The following is an 18,610-nucleotide window of genomic DNA, read 5'->3' on the forward strand; positions in this document are numbered from 1 at the left end:
ATGTACATTAAAAGAAGGCACAGAGCAAGTCATGAAATTCACATAGCCTCCTTCCACCTCCTTCCCAAAAAAAACACCCCTTCACTTTTACTCTACTCTACAAACTCCATCCTCCCCAAGTCCTCAAAAACAAAGCTCATCCCTCTCCTCACTCTCCTCCCCCCAACCCCTCTTCCTCCCCCCCATCAACTCCCCCAAACTTTTCCTCTTCCCCCTCGACCCAGACGACACCACAGGCGACCCACCAACGCCCTTCCAACCCCGCTTCAACTGCTTAACATGCGCCCTCCTCTCCACCCTCGACGTAGACCACACTCCAGACCCAGCCTTGCTATTTCTCCTCTCCGCCGCCGCTCTGGGCGTTTGGAAGGCTGAGACGAAGAAGCTGGGGGAGGCGGTAGTGCTGGGTTCGCGTTTGATGTGGGGGGTTGTTGGGGGGAGGAGATCGTTGTCGTCGTTGTTAGGAATGGTGGTGGTGGTGGGGGAGGATATGAGGTCTAAGGAGATGCTGCGTTTGTGGGATGGTGGCGGTGGTGATGGTGGTGGGGCGGGATGCGTGTGAGTGTTTCTGGGGTTTGATAGGTGGTGGGCGAGGGTTTGGGGTGTTTTGAAGGTGCGGTTGCAGATTTGGCAGAGGAGGGGCGAGGTTGTGGTTGTGGTTGTAGGTGATTGGTGCGGTGTGGAGTTGTTGGTGTCATCGTTGGCTGTGGGTGTGTCTGAGATCGTTTCGGAGCGTCGAGTGAGTGTGGATGGTGATATTGGTTCGGGTTTTATCTGGATTGATGTTTGGCGTGGGGGTGTGATGGTGGCGTCGTGCATGGCTAAGCTTTCGAGTAGGTCTCGTTGTAAGTCGTCTTCGTCGATCATGGTTGTCGTTTCTATAGAGGGTATTATACTATCTTCTGGTAGGGCGTCTGGCATTTGTTCGTCGCAAGTGATTTCATGGTCTTCTCCTTCTCCTTCCTCCTCCTCCTCCTCCACCACCACCACCACCTCCTCATCTCCTTCTCCTTCTTCTTCTGCGTCCGAACCAGCTAGAGACAATAGTTCTCGTTCGTCGTCGTCATAATATGCGCTTGAGGAAAATCCCTTGAAAGCTTGTGTTGGTTCGGCGGCTTCTCTGTGGCCGTCTTCGTGCTCGGATGAGCTGGGAGTTGGCAGATGATGAGATTGTGTTACAGGTGCCTCTACTTGCTCATCCAGTTCATTTTCAGTGTCATGGACGTCATTGTTCGAACAAGCTATAACTGGCGATTGCAGATGCAGGTTTTGATCCTTAATCAAAGCCCATCGCCTGCTGATCGCACTTGCGGGCCAGTCTTTCCATTTCGCCTGGCTTTCCTTGATAGCAACCCATGATGAGTGATCCACCATTTTTCTTCTGCTTATGTATGTGTCGTCCTCTGGTGTAAAGTGATATTTTCTGGTAGCACGAATGCGGCGTCTTTGAACCTCAACGCGCGGACTGGTACGGCGATGTGTAGTGGGTGAGCTCTCCTGTAACCTTGCGTGAGAAACTGAGGGAGCGGCTTCTTCGCCCAGAGGTGTCGATTCTGCTAATAGCTCTCCTTCATGCTCACGTGGTAACGAAGTAACGACTGGTTGACCGGCTTGCTCAGCTAGCGGGGCTGCTCTACGAGCGGGAAGAGGGCTGGATTGAGCCACTGGATCCTGTTTTGGTGCAGCAGACAGAGGTGGGAAGAACCATTTCGGGTCCGTAGCGGGTGCGATCTTATCGGTTGTGTTGATCATCGGCGTAGTCAGTGGCAGAGCAGCGCTTGTAAATGGGGTAGAAAAGTTGGGTGGTAGGAGACCGGACTGTGCCATAGCTTTTTGGATAACTTCACCAATTCCCTGTGTCAAAGTCATATAGAATGTAGCCTGCGCCTGCTGTCCAGCAGGAGTTTGTGGAAACTGAACAAGCGGTAGGAGGCTCGGAGTCGGATTTGGATTCGGCGTATTGGGGGGCTGCATTGTGTTGAATTGCGGTATTGAAGTCGCTGGGGTATTTAAATGTTGTGGAACTGACGGAGTATTATCGCTGCGTGGGGACTGCGCGTCTGGTATTCTGGTTTGTTGGCCGTCCAGTTCAGGCTCCTTATCTTTTGACTTCACTGGCTGCGTAGGCGCCAATTCATCTTCCGAATCCTGTAAATCCTCATCCTCGTCCTCCTCTTCACCCTCATATCTCGACTCCTTCCCTACAGCCAAGCCGAGGGTGTCCAACAACATAGTCTCCTTCCGACCGACCTGGCGCCTCAGTCTCCGCAAATGTCCTCTGTCCACCACTACTCTGTTGGTCGCCATGTCGATCTCGTCGCTCATTGACTCGTGCATATTTCCATATTTCTCGAATATCGACTCGAGTCGGCCCTTGAATTTCTGTTGTTGTTTTTGCTTCGCCTTGATGTACTCGGCGTTCTCCTCGTCCACTTCGACAGACTGCCAGATGCGCATGCGCTTCGCCGGTGGTTCCATGGTGTATGAATGCGCGCTTTGGGATGCGTGAGAAAGGAGCGGCGGCCTTGACCGAGGTACGAGAGAGATAGTGGGTTGGCGAAGGGCGGGGGTTGTTTGCGACGATTTGCGACGAAGCACTAATTGGCCTGACGCGAAAGCTGACAATGGCTGGGACGCGTCGGCGCCAGCCAGCATGCCTTAGCGGCGGCCGGGGGAGCCCCACCCGCCTGCAGGTGATCTCCAACCACGAACCGCCGCATCGTCATCCACCTCCTACAGCGCCTTAATACCTCACCTTCATAGCAGCATGAAGGACCACCTCTCATGACATTATGCCGAACGACACAAAACCAGCCGGCTTGGCCTGTCAGAAGTGCCGGACACCCATAGACATCGATGCTTCTATCGACCAGCTTAACCCGGCTGCCTTCAAGCTGTTGACAGGTACAACCACCCCTGGGTTCTTTCTGGGTCCTGTTCTCATATTGATTGCGGTATAGACTCCGTAGTTTCAGGCCAGCTCCAGGCTCCGAATATCTCGCCAAACCGCCAGTCGCGTCCACCAAACCCTCCAGAACATCTCAAGACCTACCAAGATGCGATCAAAGATGCAAAGACACCTACATACAGACGCAACATCCAAGGCGCACCGCAATCACGAAGCCCAAATGGCCCCCAGAACCCCGCCATGTCGTTTATCGACATACACATGTCCGAGTCGATGATCAACCCGCCTTCTGGAGAACCAGTCCAAAGTACCAACGGCAAAACGCAAGCAGAGGACGCAAAGGCTGACGCGAATGATAAAACAAAGCGGAAAGGCGCGAAGAATGGCCTGGGCACGGCGGGAGGTGCGAGCCTAGCAGATGGACTCGAGACGACGAATCGCATGTTCGAGATTCTATCTGCGCGCTCCGATATCGACCACCCGATATGCGTAGAGTGCACCGAGATCCTTATAGACGGGCTACAAAAACGACTTGGCGTAGCAACCCGAGAGCGTGATGCATACGTAGACTTTCTCCGGCGCGCCAACACCGACGTGCCCAGCGCTGAAGAAGTCAAAGCCGCCGAAGCGGCCCTCAAAGCAGCCAAGAAGGCCGAAAGCACCGCCATTACTCAGCTTGAGAACCTCGAGGCGGAAAAGGCAGAACTAGACAATCAAATTGCTGCCTTGGAAGCAGAAGCGCGGATACTGGATCAAGAAGAGAACGAGTTCTGGAAGAGCAGAAACGCCTTCAACACAACCTTGACCGAGTTCCAGAACGAGCGTGACGCTTTAGCCACGAGGTATGCTCACGATGCACAGGTGCTGAACCAGCTGCAGAGAAGAAGCGTCTACAATGATTCCTTCAACATCACGCACGACAACCACTTTGCCACCATCAACGGTCTGCGCCTCGGACGCCTACCAAACCCATATGTCGACTGGCCTGAAATCAACGCCGCATGGGGTCAGACCTGTTTGCTACTCGCTACTCTAGCAGAGCGTCTAGGCTACAAGTTCGACGGCTACGAGCTCTGTCCCATGGGCTCCACATCAACGATTACGCGCATAGAAGCCAAAGGAGGGGCTTCCGTCGCAGAGTCAACAACAAGACATCAACATGCATCTACAGCAACCACAGCTTCATCACCACAGATATCCAAGCAACGCCTCGAACTATACTCGTCGGGAGATTTCCCCATCAACTTTGGTTTCCTGCACCGCAAGTTCGACGCAGCCATGGTAGCTTTCCTCGAGTGTCTCAAGCAGCTGGGCGAATTCGTTGAAAACCAAGCTCCTCCAAATGCTAGTGGCGTAGGGGCTCCCGGCAGCGGTGGTGGTGGCGGCGGGGGCGTCAAGATGCCGTACGAGATACGCAAGGATCGGATCCATGATCAGAGTATCAAGCTGGCGCTCAACAAGGATGAAGGATGGACAAAGGCGTGCAAGTACACGCTGACGTGCTGCAAATACCTGCTCGCGCACGCAAACAATGTTGAGAGTAACGCCATGCGGAGACGGTAAGCTAGGCACAGCATGGCTAGATTGAGAGAAGAGGAAGAAGAACAAGAAGAGGAGGGGGCTGGTGGGACAAGCATGCTAGTTTGTTTGTTTTTTCGAGATGGATAAGATACCCAAATATTGATTGATTCTTGCGACCTTTTTTGCTCAGTGACGTGTTGCTTTTCTGAGAAATGATGCCGGTATGTCGTTTCACCGGTACAGTCGGAAATAAGGATAGTAAAAAAGCTACGGCATGCGGGATTGCGCAGTCACCAATGGTTTTGCCGGATGCCATCTCGTGTTGCACCGTCACCTTGCACAGTGTTACTAGTGGACGGAATTCCCGTCATGCCTAGAGCCGTGCAGCACCATGGTACTGTCGTGCTGGGCTTTCCATCTTACCATCAACACGGGACAATTACCTAAAAGAAAGCTTCCATCACAAAGGAATCCCCCCCCTTTGTATGGTGGGGAAGAATCCGCATTGCACCATCCAGTGGATGTGTGTCGTCAGCCCTGTTGCGTGATGGATGGTGCCAAATCACTACGGAAGGTTGCCTCGGGCGGTTCAAATACTCGAGAGCACCATAAGACTTAACAGGCTAAAGTTAACACCGTCCTGTAGTGGTGAAAGACAAGGATCGTCTCTTCAAGGGCGACCGCAGACTGCATTGATTACGCGGACCCAAAGTTGGGTTAGATTGACACGCCTGACCATTGTGTGGTGCAGGTGGCCTCCCGCACCGACCAACAAGCCAACAAGCACGGATTCGGCATCTGCATCCAGCACATGAGGCGGGATCCACCCGCTGAAACGAGCACGTCGTCAGCTTCACCAGTGTCGAAGCCGGAGACAAAAGCGGAAAGGCACGATCCTCTCGGTGGTGTTGCGGCTCTGGGCTCAGAAGACGGGGTCAGCTGAGTTGTACAGCCCCGGTGACTTTCAGGGTAGGGTAACTAAGTATGCGCTAAACAGATGAACAGAACAAGCCCGTGCTAAGAAAAAAGGTAAAAATCCCAGACGTGATTGGAAGCGGAATGTTCCTGCCGCGGCTAGGTCGCGGGTCTGGTGGCCACAAGTACGACAGTCCCAGACCCGGTACTATTCGGGGGCCGAGAAGTTTTGCGGGGTAGCGTCAATCCTTAGCTCATAGAAACCAGGAGAATGAATTGGCCATGCTGGGGGGATGGTGGTTGATGCTGTCAAGAGGCACAGGTAAATGCAGTAACCGGTCTGCTATGCGCGTTGGCGTAATTGCCCTCGACCCTGACGTGCTCAGGATTACATGAACGTGTCTATGTCGTCGGTGGAGTGAGTGACAGAGCGACGTACACTTGTGATTGTTTTGGAGAGTGGATGCGAGTGTCGTCGGTTCAAGTGGTGAGCTAAAGTAGTTCCCGTAAGGGGTATAATTCGTGACTGTGGAGAAGGTGCATGGCGGGGAAGTTTTGAAGACGTAAGAAATTACCAAATCAGCCCAGGTCGAGCACGATGGCGACGAGGCTAGACTTCAAGTGATGCAAGCGAGGGGACGTATACGTGTCAATGGAAGAGAGTGTCCATGCATCGTGAAGATTCTGCAGATGGAGGTTTAAGGGGGTCCACGAGGCGTGGCATCGTCAGGAGACGGGGAAAAGCGCGAGGCTAAGGAAATGGGGACATCTGTGCATTTATTGAACAGGCGAGCCGTGACACGGGGATGGAAATACGGTGTGAATATGGGGTGAAGCAATCATGACGATGGTGGTTTTGGCGGAGCGAAGCGGAGATACAGGAGATGGATGGCGAGGCGTGAGGGCGAGGCGGACAAGGACGCCACAGGCTTGGAGGTGGTGAGAGGGAGGATGGACGGTAACGAATCTGACCACCAAGGACAAGCGGCATGCATCGGCAACAGAAGTCCGGCATGGTGAGCAATGCAGGTCGCAAGTCGCAGGCTGGAGACAGGCACGAGGGGGCTCGTCCGAGGATTTTGATGTGTCATGCGTGGTCAGGTGGCCTGCGGATTGAATTTCCTGGGGGTAATCGAAACGCAAAGGCCTGGCCCACGTGAAGCCAAATTTGAGCGTTGAATCGCCGCCCCAGCCCATCCGACGCGCCAAGCCACTGTGACGTAAAGAGAACCGAGCCTCCAAACTGCTCTGCGGCCCCTCTGATTGGTGCGCCTGCGCCTGTACTGTGGAACCATTCACTCCTGCTGGCGTGTAGCCGTCTCGGCCCACCGTCCGACTTGTTTGGCGCGGCTGCACAAAGCTGGGGAAGTCTTCGCCTTTGACTAACTCCGTACCACGGTGCCTGGTGTTGACTGTCTGATGAATAAATCTCTGCTCGCCCGTCACTGGTGGCGACTATAAGACTCACGGCCTGCCTCCTCTCTTGCTTTATATACCAAACCAACCTACGCCTCTCCGACTACTCACCCACCAACCACACACTTACACTACCCACACACACTGTACCACATCGACATCGACCCACCTTACCCTTGCTGCACATTCAATGAACATCAACGACTTCCCGTACGAAATCCTTTCCCAGATCCTCCACGAGGTTACCAAGGCCAATGTCCGCGAAGGTCCAACATACACCTTTGGACTCCAGCAAGCGCCCCTGCCACTAGAGAGGGCCAAGCTCCAGCGCTATGTAAGGGGCCCCGTTCCCCCAGAGCTTCTCAAGTGGGATGCCACGGCCACACTCCGTTCCGTTTGCTGGAGGTGGCACGAGTGGGCTTTGGAGCACTCGATCAAGGATGTCTACATTCGCCGCTGGAAGGGTGGAGAGGTAAGCAACATCCCAAGCATTCGCCTAGTCTTGCCATGCTAACCGTACCCAGCGATGGGCTGAACTCTCCAATAGGCGAGAAAGCTACCCGCTTTACGAGCTCATTGACCGTCCAACTGGTACGGCTGTGTACCGTGACCCATTCGCCTCCCTCAAGCGGACAGTCAAGATTTGCAACGACTACCCCCAAGTCGCTTCCAAGATCAGGCGCATGTGGGTCCATGGCTTCTATACCGCCGAGACCGACCGCATGATTTTCGATTGCTTGAGGAACTGTGTTAACCTTACTTCGCTTTCCATTCCGTGGACTACCATTAGGCACGTGGATGCCAAGGCCTGGCGAGCCATGTTGACGGGTAGCGGCAAGTCACTCCAGTCTCTAGAGCTGCAGTGTGTCGATCCCACATCGCAGCAAGCAGCCGACAAGGACAACCTCGTCGATCTAGAGCCCCTCCAGTCGGTCAACTTTGGCCAACTGCGCCGCTTGAAGATTTTCGGCGACACATCCTTCATGCCCATCACCGACAATGACCTGTTCGCTATTGCTCGCACTGCCACTCAGCTCGAGGAGTTCCATCTGACCTGCAACTCATCAATCACCATTGATGGTGTCATGGCGATTGTCAAGGCTTCTCGCCAGACACTCCGCGTTCTGGAGCACAGCCCGCGGTCCCAGGATGGCTTCTGGCACCCGCATCCTGGTTCCCCAAGCGACAGTGAGCATCTCTGCGATACCTTCCGCAACTGCCCAAAGCTGGAGACACTGTCCATCTCCCTCCCATCTGTGTGCTCCCACCTCTTCTCCAACGAGGACGCCAAGTTTGCGGGTGATTTGCAAGTTCGTGCCCTGCATTTGTGCGAGCATGAGCACGGCCGCTCTACCCACGAGGCTACCGACGCCCTGCAGAAGCTACTGGAGCAAGCGCGCCGCTTCATCCGGCTCCGCGCTGAGAGCGCCATTCCTCGCGAGCTTTACATTGAGCTCTTCTTCGCAGACTGCATCTTCGAGCCCGGCTTCCAGGCGGTGCACGGCGACTTTTCCTTGGCCCAGATTTCGTCCGAGGGATACTGGCCGCAGAACGTCGAGTTCAGCGGAAAGGGACCCTATGGAAGCACCGGCCTGTACGGAAAAGAGGAAGAGGCGCAGTTCCAGCGCATCCACGAGGCCGAGTTCCTGGCTGGTGTCCACAGGAGGCTTCATTCCATTCAGACTTGAATGTGGATCATTCGACCAAAAAAAAGCGATCGTCTTCCTTTCTTCTGTATACCATTACTACAACTTGTTTTACGACATTAACGATCATATGCATGAGCGCGGCAGGCCTGGAGCCAAGAGATATCAGGCTGAAGTAGCCATATTCGATTCATGCATTTCAAAGGGTTTGAGAAATTTGACTATCAAGGCATGGGGTTTTATGTCTTCAAAAAAAGCGGTTTTTAGGGAATTTGCATTTGAGCGACGGCAGTCTGTTTTTTACTTGTTAGCGTTGTAGCGTTCATAACCGGATACCATTGTACTGTAATGAACAAAGTTTTTCTACGTATGCACTTCTTGGTTCCAACATCCTGTTTGTATATGTGTGCACATTGACGTTGTGTCCGCGGGAAAGTTTCCACAACTATAAAAAGCAATGACGACGTGTCGTTGGAAAATTTTAGAGAAAAAAAAGGCCTGACAGACAGCCTTATCAGAATCTTCACCGCACGCTTTTTTCCCCTCCCGCCTTGGCGATCATCAGCCCCCGCAATTGCGGTCTCCCAAGCTGCTTGTCTCAAGACGGAAAAGCCCAAGGTACGGGGTGCCCCTCCGTGCTTACACAGCCAACAGTAAGCTCTCATCTAATCCTCGAGCGGTCGCCATTTGCTCTATCTGGAGCTTAGCCGTGCGCCCGTTCTTAGCATAACCACTGTTATACGTCGGTGTGTATGCAACGCCGCAGCACCACCACCACCAACAACAGCGATAACATAAGTGCGACTTTGCTGATGACCAACTTTCGGAATATATCCGCAGTGCCTCGGGCCATTTTCTGCCGGAGATCCGGTAGCAGCGATGCATTGGTTTTTTTTCTTGGAAGGGGGAGGGGGCGGTTGTCGGATGGAGACCTGCTTCGATGTTGACAGACTTTCAAATCCTTACCAAGCAGTCATGTAATCGAGAATTCAGGCAGAAGAAAAATGGGTCCATGACGCTAATGACGCCTACTGCGCCGGGGAGAAAAGTGGAGACACACTATACTCGTCTGGGATAGGTATGGAGGGGCGTCACTGCGCGTTTCCAATGCTCTGTGGAATCGGCTGGTCTAATAACGGCAAAGTTTGGCTCTGTGGACGGGGGTAGAGGTGCGACGATTGGACCAGCGTGGGCATATCTAGCTTGCATCATGTCATGTAGGGAGAGATGGGGATCGGGTATGCTGCCATGTTTTGCGTGCTGGCGCATGCTCGCTGGGCTAGCAACTATAAGATGCAAGGCCTGCCCCTCTCCTCGAGCTTCATCTGCAAGCTCTATCTCAATTCCTCCCTTCTAGCACTTCTCTCTACATTGTTTGATACCCCCTAGCTATTCAAGATGGCGCCCAAGATTGCAATTGTCTACTACTCCATGTACGGCCACATCAAGAAGCTGGTATGTTGACACTCTCGCGCCATGCAAGCTGCCGTGGAGCACCTTGGTGGTACAGAGGAGAGAGAGAGAACAACATGACTAACTGCAATTCCAGGCCGATGCTGAGCTCAAGGGTATCCAGGAGGCTGGTGGTGACGCCAAGCTCTTCCAGTATGTATCTTCCGACGTTCTACAACATTCCACATCCTCGCACCCCCCTCAATTGCAGCCCTCCCGCGCTCTACCCCGAGTACAACATGGTCTAACAATCACATAGGGTTGCCGAGACCCTTCCCGAGGAAGTCCTCCAGAAGATGTACGCCGGCCCCAAGGCTGCCGATGTCCCCGTCCTTGAGGACCCCGCTGTCCTCGAGGAGTTCGACGGTATCCTCTTCGGTATCCCTACTCGTTACGGAAACTTCCCCGCCCAGTTCAAGGCTTTCTGGGACAGGACTGGCAAGCAATGGCAGCAGGGAAGCTTCTGGGGCAAGTACGCTGGTCTCTTTGTCTCCACCGGTACCCAGGGTGGTGGCCAGGAGAGCACCTGCTTGGCTGCCATGAGCACCCTCGCCCACCACGGCTTCATCTACGTGCCATTGGGCTACAAGACCACATTCGGTAAGTTTGATAGACATTTTCTTACTTGATGGCGCGAAAACAAGAAGCTAACATCTTCCCAGCCGACCTTGCCAACCTAAACGAGGTTCACGGTGGCTCCGCCTGGGGCGCTGGTACCTTTGCTGGCGGTGACGGTTCCCGCCAGCCCTCTGAGCTCGAGATCAGGGTCGCCGTTGCCCAGGGCAAGGCCTTCTACGAGGCCGTTGCCAAGGCTCACCAGTGACTAGATGATGGTACTGCGGGCGAAAAGAAGGCGGCAGAAACTACGACCGCTACGACTAATGGCACTACACCTGCGCCAGCGGACAAGACTTCCAGCACCCCTGCTGCTGCTCCTACTCCTGCTGCTGCACCTTCATCACAACCTCAGCAAAAGACTGAAAAGGACAAGGAGGGTCCTTGCGGACTGCCCTCAAAGTGCGATATCATGTAGATCTTCTGTCAAACCCTACCTACCTTCTTAATTTATATAAACGAAATGAATGATACCTTTTTTTTTAACGATAACAAAGAAATCCTCTTCTTCTTCAAAATATGACCAGACAGTCTTGTGTTTTTTTACTGGTAAAGCGTCTTGGTTCAATTTCCGATTTCTACCTGTATATGAATTGGGTATACCCGAAAGTAAGCAAAATGGGGAGAAAAAAAATAAAAGCAACCTTATTATATCCATCCCTTTTGTTTTACTCCAAAAAAAAAAGAAAAACAAAACAAAACGCCATTTCTAAATCTCATCAACCAAATTTCCCTTGCATGAATAGGAAGTGGAAAGTGGGACGAGAAAGACTGAGAAAAAAACAACAATGACAACAACCCCCAATCTACTACTCCGCCTTCCCATTCTTCTCACCACCACCATCATCACCCCCTTTGCCTCCCTTGACATGATCCTGAATAAACTGATCAACCCACTCCTCAATCCCATCCGCCTTGTGCGTCAACCACTCCCACCAACTCTGTTCCTTTTCCTCGTCCTCTCCTCCGTTTCCTTCTTTACCCTCGTCGCCCTTTTCTTTATCCGCTGAACCACCTCCAGTAGAACTAGTAGCAGGAGGCGTGGGTCGTGTAGGGGGAGCTTCGTTTTCTAGTGTAGCTCCCGTGTCGAGACCGGATGCGAAGGAGGTGATGCTGGAGAGGGGGTCGAGAAGGGAGGGCATGGCGGCGAGGTTTGTGGAGGGGAGGGGCTGTGGGGAAGAGGAGGAAGAAGGAGAGGAGGAGGGGGAGAGGGTGTAGGACGATACGGGGTCCTCAGGGGTTTCGTTTTCGGATGCGTTGGTGGAATCGTCGTCGTTGTGTAGACCGATTGGTTTGAGGGGGAGACGTAGAGTGCCGTTGTTGGGGGCGGGTTGAAGTTTGATCGAGTCACAGATTATGTTGTAGAGTTCGATGTTTTCTGTTAGATGTTGTCAGTGAATGTGTTTCTCTGCTTGCATATCTCACGTTCGATGGACATGACTACTTACGGAATGGTTCCATCTGGCTATTCGGTTCATGCGGGAATGCTGGGCCTCTGGCTATGAAAATGGCACGCATAAGCGGGTGCTCGTGGTCGTAGCCGTGGAGACCTCGAGGATGATAGACTTCGTGATTCTTTTGGCGTTCTTCAATATCCCACTGGTCCTTCGTAACGATTGCCCAGCCGGTCTTGGGTACTAGCCAAAGCGGAGCTATGCGTTTGTTTTTGCTGAAATGGTATCGCTCTGGCATGTTCTCATCGCGAAGGTAGACCTCGATATTGGGATTGTCAGCTGTACGGTTTTTGATCTGGTTGTATATGCGATGGAGGGCAGAGGGATCTTTGGGCCGGAGACCGTAGAGAGGCCAGCCGTCTGTGTGTGATAGCTCTGCAGGATCGACCAGGTCTTCGAGTTGAATAAGACGAGTAGCGTCGGTTGTTGCCATGCCGTGGTCAGACACTACTACTACGTTGACAATGTTTGTGAGGTTTCGCTCACGGATGCCTTTGAAAATGTCTCCCATCATAGTATCAACTCGTGTGATGGTTTCCCGGATCTCTGTGCTGTTGGGACCATATGTGTGACCATCGCCATCTACGTCGGGAACGTACGCAGCAATCAGCTGGGGTCGAGGTGTAAGCGCAGTCGCACCGACATCCTTGGGGCCGGGTAGATCGAGGAAGCCCATGATACGATCTACTTTCCTGGATAGAACTTCCGAACCGTTATATTTGTCAACATATGCAATTTTCTGATCCAATATATTGGCTTCGGAACCTGGCCACATGTGTACTGCTGCTCGGACATTCTGCTTCTCGGCCGTCACCCACAGTGGCTCCCCACCCCACCAGTGGGACTGTAGGCTTTGCGCAGGATGGGTATAATAGAAATCCTCCTTGAGCTCCGGGTCCCAGAATGTATTAGATACGACCCCATGCGCTTCAGGATATAGGCCAGTCGCGAGCGTGTAATGGTTTGGAAAGGTCACACTGGGGAAACTGGGCAGCATGTACTTGGGTGATATGCCCTCCCGTACAAACTGACTGAGTGTGGGTGTAAGGTTGCGGAACATAAAGTCGGCGCGAAAGCCATCGAGGGATATGAGAATTGTGGTAGGCGCAAATAGCGAAGTACCATTTGATACCAGGGCAGCAGCGTCTTTGACATCTTGCGGGGTAGAAAGGTTGTATGCGGTTGCTAGGAGGACGACGAAAAGAACAATTATGGCTACGTATATACCTATCCGACGGTATATGCCCTTTCTCTGTGCCTACACCAACTGTTAGTTTTCAGGGCGCACACAGGGGTGCCTAATTTACCCTTCGCTGCGATTCATTCGCAAGCAACTGTCGTTCGTCGCTCTCTGAGTTTCTCGATATGAAGCTGGTGCTCGAGGCTCCGGTGCCCTCCTCCATGTCATACATGAGGGCGCTGGACTCCTCCTTGCTGCCTTTCCTGCGCCCTTTCGCCTTCTCCTTGACCCATTTCCCAACCTTGACGCCTGAGCCTTTGCGGCCCAAGAAGCCTTTGCTGCCCTGGCTTCGTGTGAGGAGCTTTTCACGCTCATCCTCCGAGTCTAGAATATCGTGGTCGTTCTTGGAGAGTTCACCCGATGGCCTGCCATCGTAGCCTTCGTCGTCGGAGCTGTGGTCGTAAAGCGTGCGTTCGTCGGTACCCGCGTCTGAACTTGCGGTCCTGTGCAAGTCGTCTTGCGACCGTGCAGCCATGGTTGTTTCTTCAAGGGCAATATTACATGGCTATGCGAGAGGCCAAGATTGCGCAATAGAATCGTGTCCGAGAGTGTAGGGCGTGTCAGCGACCCTGGACCTGTTGCTTGGCGTCCGTGTTTCACTTGTGGAAATACCAATCATGACCATGCATGAACAATTAATTATGTCCAAATGTAATGAGAGCTAGCCTGATGCAAAATATGATTATTGGAGGCAGTAATGAACAACGCGGGGCGGATTGTTTAGCTGCAGAGTGATTTTGATTGTCTGCGCGACATGAACGCGTGCATGTGACTAAATTGATCGCTGTCCAACCTATCTAATACCCCAGCACTCTCACCACTATTTATGCAACTAATCAGGACATTGAAAACGCCGCATTTCCATCAGCATCAATCCATTGCAGTCTCGAACCCGATACTTTCCCCTCAGAGCATAACCATAAGACTAACCATGTATGCTCTACAATCTCTCCCCAGCAGTACAGCTTCACTTGGCCCAATGAGCGAGAAGTGCGACCTTCTCGGTACAGCATCACACCCCAGCCGAGTTTTCCACTTGTGACTTGCTCACAGATGTTGTTCCAAAATGCTTGTTGAAGCTGCGCACTCCAATGCGAACAGCTGATTAACCAGTACCCACGATCATCGGGTTTCGGCTTATTTACTATCCTGATTGGCTTGAAACGCTTCGGATTTTGCTGTTTGAGTGCTGCTAGTTGTGGAGTGATTTGAGAAGGCAGCGTACCCGGTTGCTCTGTTGATATCTTGGGTTCTGGTGGATAAACGTCGATTTGAAGTTTGGAGAAATCTATAGGTGGAGTGACTTGGCTACTGTCCTCAGGCTCTTTTTCTTCGCATGTCGTATGCCATAATGCTGGCGAGGATGGATTCAGAGCACTGTCTGAACTGACAGGCCTTTGGGATGTTGCAATAGCATCAGGTTTTGCAGACAGCTTCGCAGTGGGCATAGGTGTCTCTGCTACGATACTCGCCGTTTTCAAGCGCATACTTCGTCGACGTTCTGGAAAGTCTTCTTTCGTATCAGGTGTTGCTGTGACTAAGGCCTCGATAGTGCTGTCTTGAATCCGTTCTTCATCCGTATCATTTGCAGGTGTATTGTCATAACTCTTCAAATAGCTGTCCTGTAATTGACTCTGGAGAACTTCAGTATCCGGCTGCGTGTCCTCAACAAAGCCTAGGTCGACATCGCCTGGAGTACCTGGAATCTTTTCCGCTAGCGGTTTTCCCTTGATGGAGCTCGACCTAAGAGTTCTTCGGTATTTCCCATCATGGCGTGCATGCTTTGATTGAGCAAGTCGACCGGGCGTGAGCGGTGGATCTTTGACTACATGCTCATTGGACTGAATGGTAGCATTCTCATGATTCTTAAGTCCACTCAAAGATAAATGTGACGGGAAGCTGCCGTAAGAATCTTTGCTCATAGATAAGTTGGAAGTGTCCGCGGTGCCTCGGAATAAACTCCCTTGCCCTGGAGCTATATCATTCAACCCCGGCAGGGCAGATTGATTCGCAACATCAAGCTGCCGGGAATTTTCCCGATGAGGTAAATTTGCCTCAAATGTAAGATAGGCATCGGCCAAAGACTGGTAGAGTTGGTCGCTTTGTCGCGTAGTTGGGGCAGAGATGTGAACCAACAGTTCATCAATCATGGCTGAGGTTGACCAGATGTAGTTGGTACAGTCGCATAGCCATCATAGTATTTTCGCTACTCAGTCCATGTGGCGTGCGCGATAGACAATCAATAATGTGTAGTTTACATTGAGAATGCAAGTGAAAGGAGGTGCAGGCGTGAGAACTGGGATAGCTTGGCAACCGTGGCCTGTGCATGCCCCCATCTATCGAATTGTAATTCTCGAGACAACAAAGCTTGACCTATTAAGTGACAATTTGTCTCACATTGAAGAAAAGTATGTACTTTCTCGTATCATAAAGACAACGCACGTTGAGTACTGTCATTCAATGACATATCGTCTATCATGCATGTAGTCATAGACCCAACCCTACGGATATCGCTGGAAAGAAAAGAAACAATGCCCACTTGCTCGACACGACTCTACTCATCATTATCTTCGGTAGGCGCCTGCAGCTCCTCGATTTCCTCCTCGTCGAAGGTGTTGAGAGGGACGGAGTACAAGCGGAGAAGAGGCTTGTTGGGGTCCTTGACAAGAACGTACTTGCCATCGTCCATGCGAAGGACCATATCGACAATGGTACGGACGATAGCCCATCCGTTGTTGAGGTTGAGCGCCATCTGAGCGGCGAAGTCGCGGGGCTTGTTGGTGAGAACACCGAGGATGACGTGGTCATTGTTGTTCTTGGGGTTGGCACGAGATACGAAACTAGACCTTTGTTAGCAGCTTCTCAGCAAGAACAATTGTTAAACATACCCGAGCTTCATGGTGTCAGCCTTGGCGAGGATACTCTGGACAGTCCATCGAGCAAGCTTGCAAGAGTTGTTCTTCATTTCAGTAGCAAGGACAGCACCTCTCTGGCTTGCAAGCTTGGTCCTCCAGTCCAAAGCTCCGCCAGCTCCTTGGGCCTTGTTGTCGAATTCGTTGAGCGCCTTGATGGTCAGGTATTGGTCCTCACCGTTGATGTTGTTCTTGACAACAGCATCAAGCTCAGTTCGGACAATCAGGTGCAGTGGCTCCTCGTCCTTGTCCAGAGACAGGTCAAATCGGCGGTACCTGTATGCCTTGGACGCTGGCGGGTCGGTCTCGACCTCCTCGTTGTAGAAGGGGTGCTCGTGGGGCATATTAACCTTGTTGGTCTCGGACTCGGTAACAACCTGGAGAGGGAAGACGTTGTTGATGTGTGTGGCTTCGAGCATCAGAGCGCCTGGGCTGTTGATCGAGTCCTTGTTGCCCTCGGAAATCTCGAGCGGCGCATCTGCAGCGTTCTCGTTGACAGTGACCATGTCCAGGCTTGATCCATCGCGCTTATCAATGAATACCTTGTTGTCCCTCTTGGTGAAAACCAAATCCCATGAGTAGACGGACTTGGTAGCGCACATGAGCATTGAAAGAATGTTGTCGGTAGCAAAGACAGTAGCCTCGTCTTTGTCGGCAAGCTCCTGCAGAACAGGGTCGCTGGAAGTAGTGACATTGTAGGCGGCACGATCGAGGACGTTGAGTCTGCGTTCGGAAGTCTTAGCACCGGGCTGCTTGTCGTAACTGCGATCATAGTAGTAGAGGAAGCCGTATTTGTCGATGTCCTCGCCCTCGTGGGTGTCGAGGTTGAGCTTGCTGAGGCGAGAGAAGTCAATTTCCTCCATAACGCTCCACTCGGGCTTGACCTGCACAGAGGCATCGCGGTTGCGCTGGGGCTTGTCGTCCCTCCAGCCAAAGCGGCGTCCTCCTCTTCCACCACGGCCACCGCGGTTGTCGTACTGCTGTCCGCCACGGCCGCCAACACGCTGGAAGGTACCCCGTCCTCCCCGTTGCGCCTGTCCGCCACGCGCACCACCCCGTCCACGGAAAACAGTGCCGCCCCCGCGTCCGAAACCGCGTCCTCGGGCTGATGTTCGTGTGTTGTCGACAACGGAGAAGGTCGCCTCCTCTTCGGCGGCCTGGATAGCGAAGGGGTTGGTCTGCTGGTTTGCACCGTACACTTGCTGGTCTGTGGAATTTCATTAGCCTTTTGCGATTTTCTTCCTCTTTCCAAATCCCAACATACCCCGGTAGTTGCGGTTGCCATACTGCTGGCGTCCTCCCCGCTCACGGTCCTTGCCCTCAGTCCAGTCGGCCATGCGACCCAGCTTGTCGGCCTTGGAGTAGGGCGCGAAGGGGACGCCATCGAGCATCGTCTCGTTGGAGACTGGCGGGCCCCATGCTTGGGTGTCGGGGAGCGCGGACACGAGGTCCAGAAGGGATGCTGGAGCCATGTTGTCGAGTCGTGGTTCTGCTGTCACTCGCACTTGGTGGCCGCTGCACACGAAATTGCTCGAGGTGGGCTGCCAAGATTACGCCGCTAAGGAAAAGCGAAAGCCCGTACCCCGCGCTAGCACCCGAGCCTGCCACTGGACTGGCCACTCTGCTTATCTGGTACCAACTACGTGTGTACTCTGGAATACTACAGCCCGCATCAAGATACATCACAGCAATTAGAGAGCCGTTTGCTTTCATCTTCGGGAGCCCTGTTTGGTCATCGAATCTCATATCAAATGGATGCGGCTTGAGACAGCTGCACTACGTGCCGAGACTTTTATTTTCGTTTGAACTAACAAGACACTCCTCTTGAGATCAATTGCCCAAGATTGGAACTGAACATGGGATTGCAAACAAACAAATTGAAAGCCCAAAAGGGAACTCGGCGCAGAAAACTCGACGTTGATGGTTCGCCGCCTAGCGGCCCCTCGATGCACGAGGCAAACAACAAGATGCTAGATTATCTTCTTCGACTTCTCTGCCTCTTCTCGCATTTCCTCTTGGTCATCCTTGAACGCCATAACAACGTATGCAATCAATACAACATTCGCCATGAGTGCTGCAAGACCACCGGCGTACGTTGCGTTACCTGGACAGAGTCAGCAACCCCTTTGGACGCATGGCCAAGTGCTTACCCTGAAAGACAAAATTGACGGTAAAGAAGTAGGTACCAATGGGCAAAGTGATCATGGCAAAGGTGAAGCTCATCAACTTCCAAATAACGGACCTGTCGGCATAAGCCAGTGTAACGTGCACAGCATCCAAGACAACTCACGTCGGCACCGCTGGTGAAATGTTTGATGGCCCTGGTGCAATCTTTCCATCGTACTCCAGAGAGGACTTGCCTTCGCCGACATTTCTTCTGGTCGTCATGTTGGTGATGTGTGCAAGCAGTGTTGTGTGGTGTCAATGGTGTATGTAAGTATGCAAGCGACTGGTCCTGACACAGCCAAAAGCAGTAACGTAATGGGCACACTGGAGGTCCAAGCGCCCAGATTCTCCCCAACGCGTTGAGT

General features: G+C 52.7%; 8 protein-coding genes across 8 annotated transcripts; 3 read left to right on the forward strand and 5 right to left on the reverse strand.

The window, feature by feature from the left end:
- Window positions 1–123: 123 nt before the first annotated feature.
- COCVIDRAFT_42514 (hypothetical protein) lies at window positions 124–2,478 on the reverse strand (the record flags this gene model as incomplete). The annotated part of the gene is made up of 1 exon (XM_014695638.1): window positions 124–2,478. One exon carries the CDS (start codon window positions 2,476–2,478, stop codon window positions 124–126), a length of 2,355 nt encoding a protein of 784 aa, XP_014551124.1.
- A 314-nt stretch (window positions 2,479–2,792) lies between these two features.
- COCVIDRAFT_20564 (hypothetical protein) lies at window positions 2,793–4,471 on the forward strand (the record flags this gene model as incomplete). The annotated part of the gene is made up of 2 exons (XM_014695628.1): window positions 2,793–2,904; window positions 2,961–4,471. The coding sequence occupies 2 exons, from the start codon at window positions 2,793–2,795 to the stop codon at window positions 4,469–4,471; spliced, it is 1,623 nt and encodes a 540-aa protein (XP_014551114.1).
- Window positions 4,472–6,950: 2,479 nt separating this feature from the next.
- Window positions 6,951–8,448, forward strand: COCVIDRAFT_31280 (hypothetical protein; the record flags this gene model as incomplete). The annotated part of the gene is made up of 2 exons (XM_014695639.1): window positions 6,951–7,232; window positions 7,285–8,448. 2 exons carry the CDS (start codon window positions 6,951–6,953, stop codon window positions 8,446–8,448), a joined length of 1,446 nt encoding a protein of 481 aa, XP_014551125.1.
- Window positions 8,449–9,804: 1,356 nt separating this feature from the next.
- On the forward strand, window positions 9,805–10,681 carry COCVIDRAFT_113732 (benzoquinone reductase; the record flags this gene model as incomplete). The annotated part of the gene is made up of 4 exons (XM_014695640.1): window positions 9,805–9,861; window positions 9,956–10,011; window positions 10,118–10,458; window positions 10,521–10,681. The coding sequence occupies 4 exons, from the start codon at window positions 9,805–9,807 to the stop codon at window positions 10,679–10,681; spliced, it is 615 nt and encodes a 204-aa protein (XP_014551126.1).
- A 601-nt stretch (window positions 10,682–11,282) lies between these two features.
- Window positions 11,283–13,642, reverse strand: COCVIDRAFT_31282 (hypothetical protein; the record flags this gene model as incomplete). Its single annotated transcript, XM_014695641.1, has 3 exons — window positions 11,283–11,851; window positions 11,922–13,185; window positions 13,235–13,642. 3 exons carry the CDS (start codon window positions 13,640–13,642, stop codon window positions 11,283–11,285), a joined length of 2,241 nt encoding a protein of 746 aa, XP_014551127.1.
- A 361-nt stretch (window positions 13,643–14,003) lies between these two features.
- On the reverse strand, window positions 14,004–15,317 carry COCVIDRAFT_42519 (hypothetical protein; the record flags this gene model as incomplete). The annotated part of the gene is made up of 1 exon (XM_014695642.1): window positions 14,004–15,317. One exon carries the CDS (start codon window positions 15,315–15,317, stop codon window positions 14,004–14,006), a length of 1,314 nt encoding a protein of 437 aa, XP_014551128.1.
- Window positions 15,318–15,721: 404 nt separating this feature from the next.
- Window positions 15,722–17,551, reverse strand: COCVIDRAFT_113728 (hypothetical protein; the record flags this gene model as incomplete). The annotated part of the gene is made up of 3 exons (XM_014695643.1): window positions 15,722–16,007; window positions 16,056–17,286; window positions 17,344–17,551. 3 exons carry the CDS (start codon window positions 17,549–17,551, stop codon window positions 15,722–15,724), a joined length of 1,725 nt encoding a protein of 574 aa, XP_014551129.1.
- A 498-nt stretch (window positions 17,552–18,049) lies between these two features.
- COCVIDRAFT_42521 (hypothetical protein) lies at window positions 18,050–18,467 on the reverse strand (the record flags this gene model as incomplete). The annotated part of the gene is made up of 3 exons (XM_014695644.1): window positions 18,050–18,183; window positions 18,230–18,321; window positions 18,370–18,467. 3 exons carry the CDS (start codon window positions 18,465–18,467, stop codon window positions 18,050–18,052), a joined length of 324 nt encoding a protein of 107 aa, XP_014551130.1.
- Window positions 18,468–18,610: the final 143 nt, after the last annotated feature.

This window comes from Bipolaris victoriae (assembly GCF_000527765.1).
Source record: "Bipolaris victoriae FI3 unplaced genomic scaffold scaffold_152, whole genome shotgun sequence".
In the NCBI taxonomy this organism is placed as follows: Eukaryota; Fungi; Ascomycota; class Dothideomycetes; order Pleosporales; family Pleosporaceae; genus Bipolaris; species Bipolaris victoriae.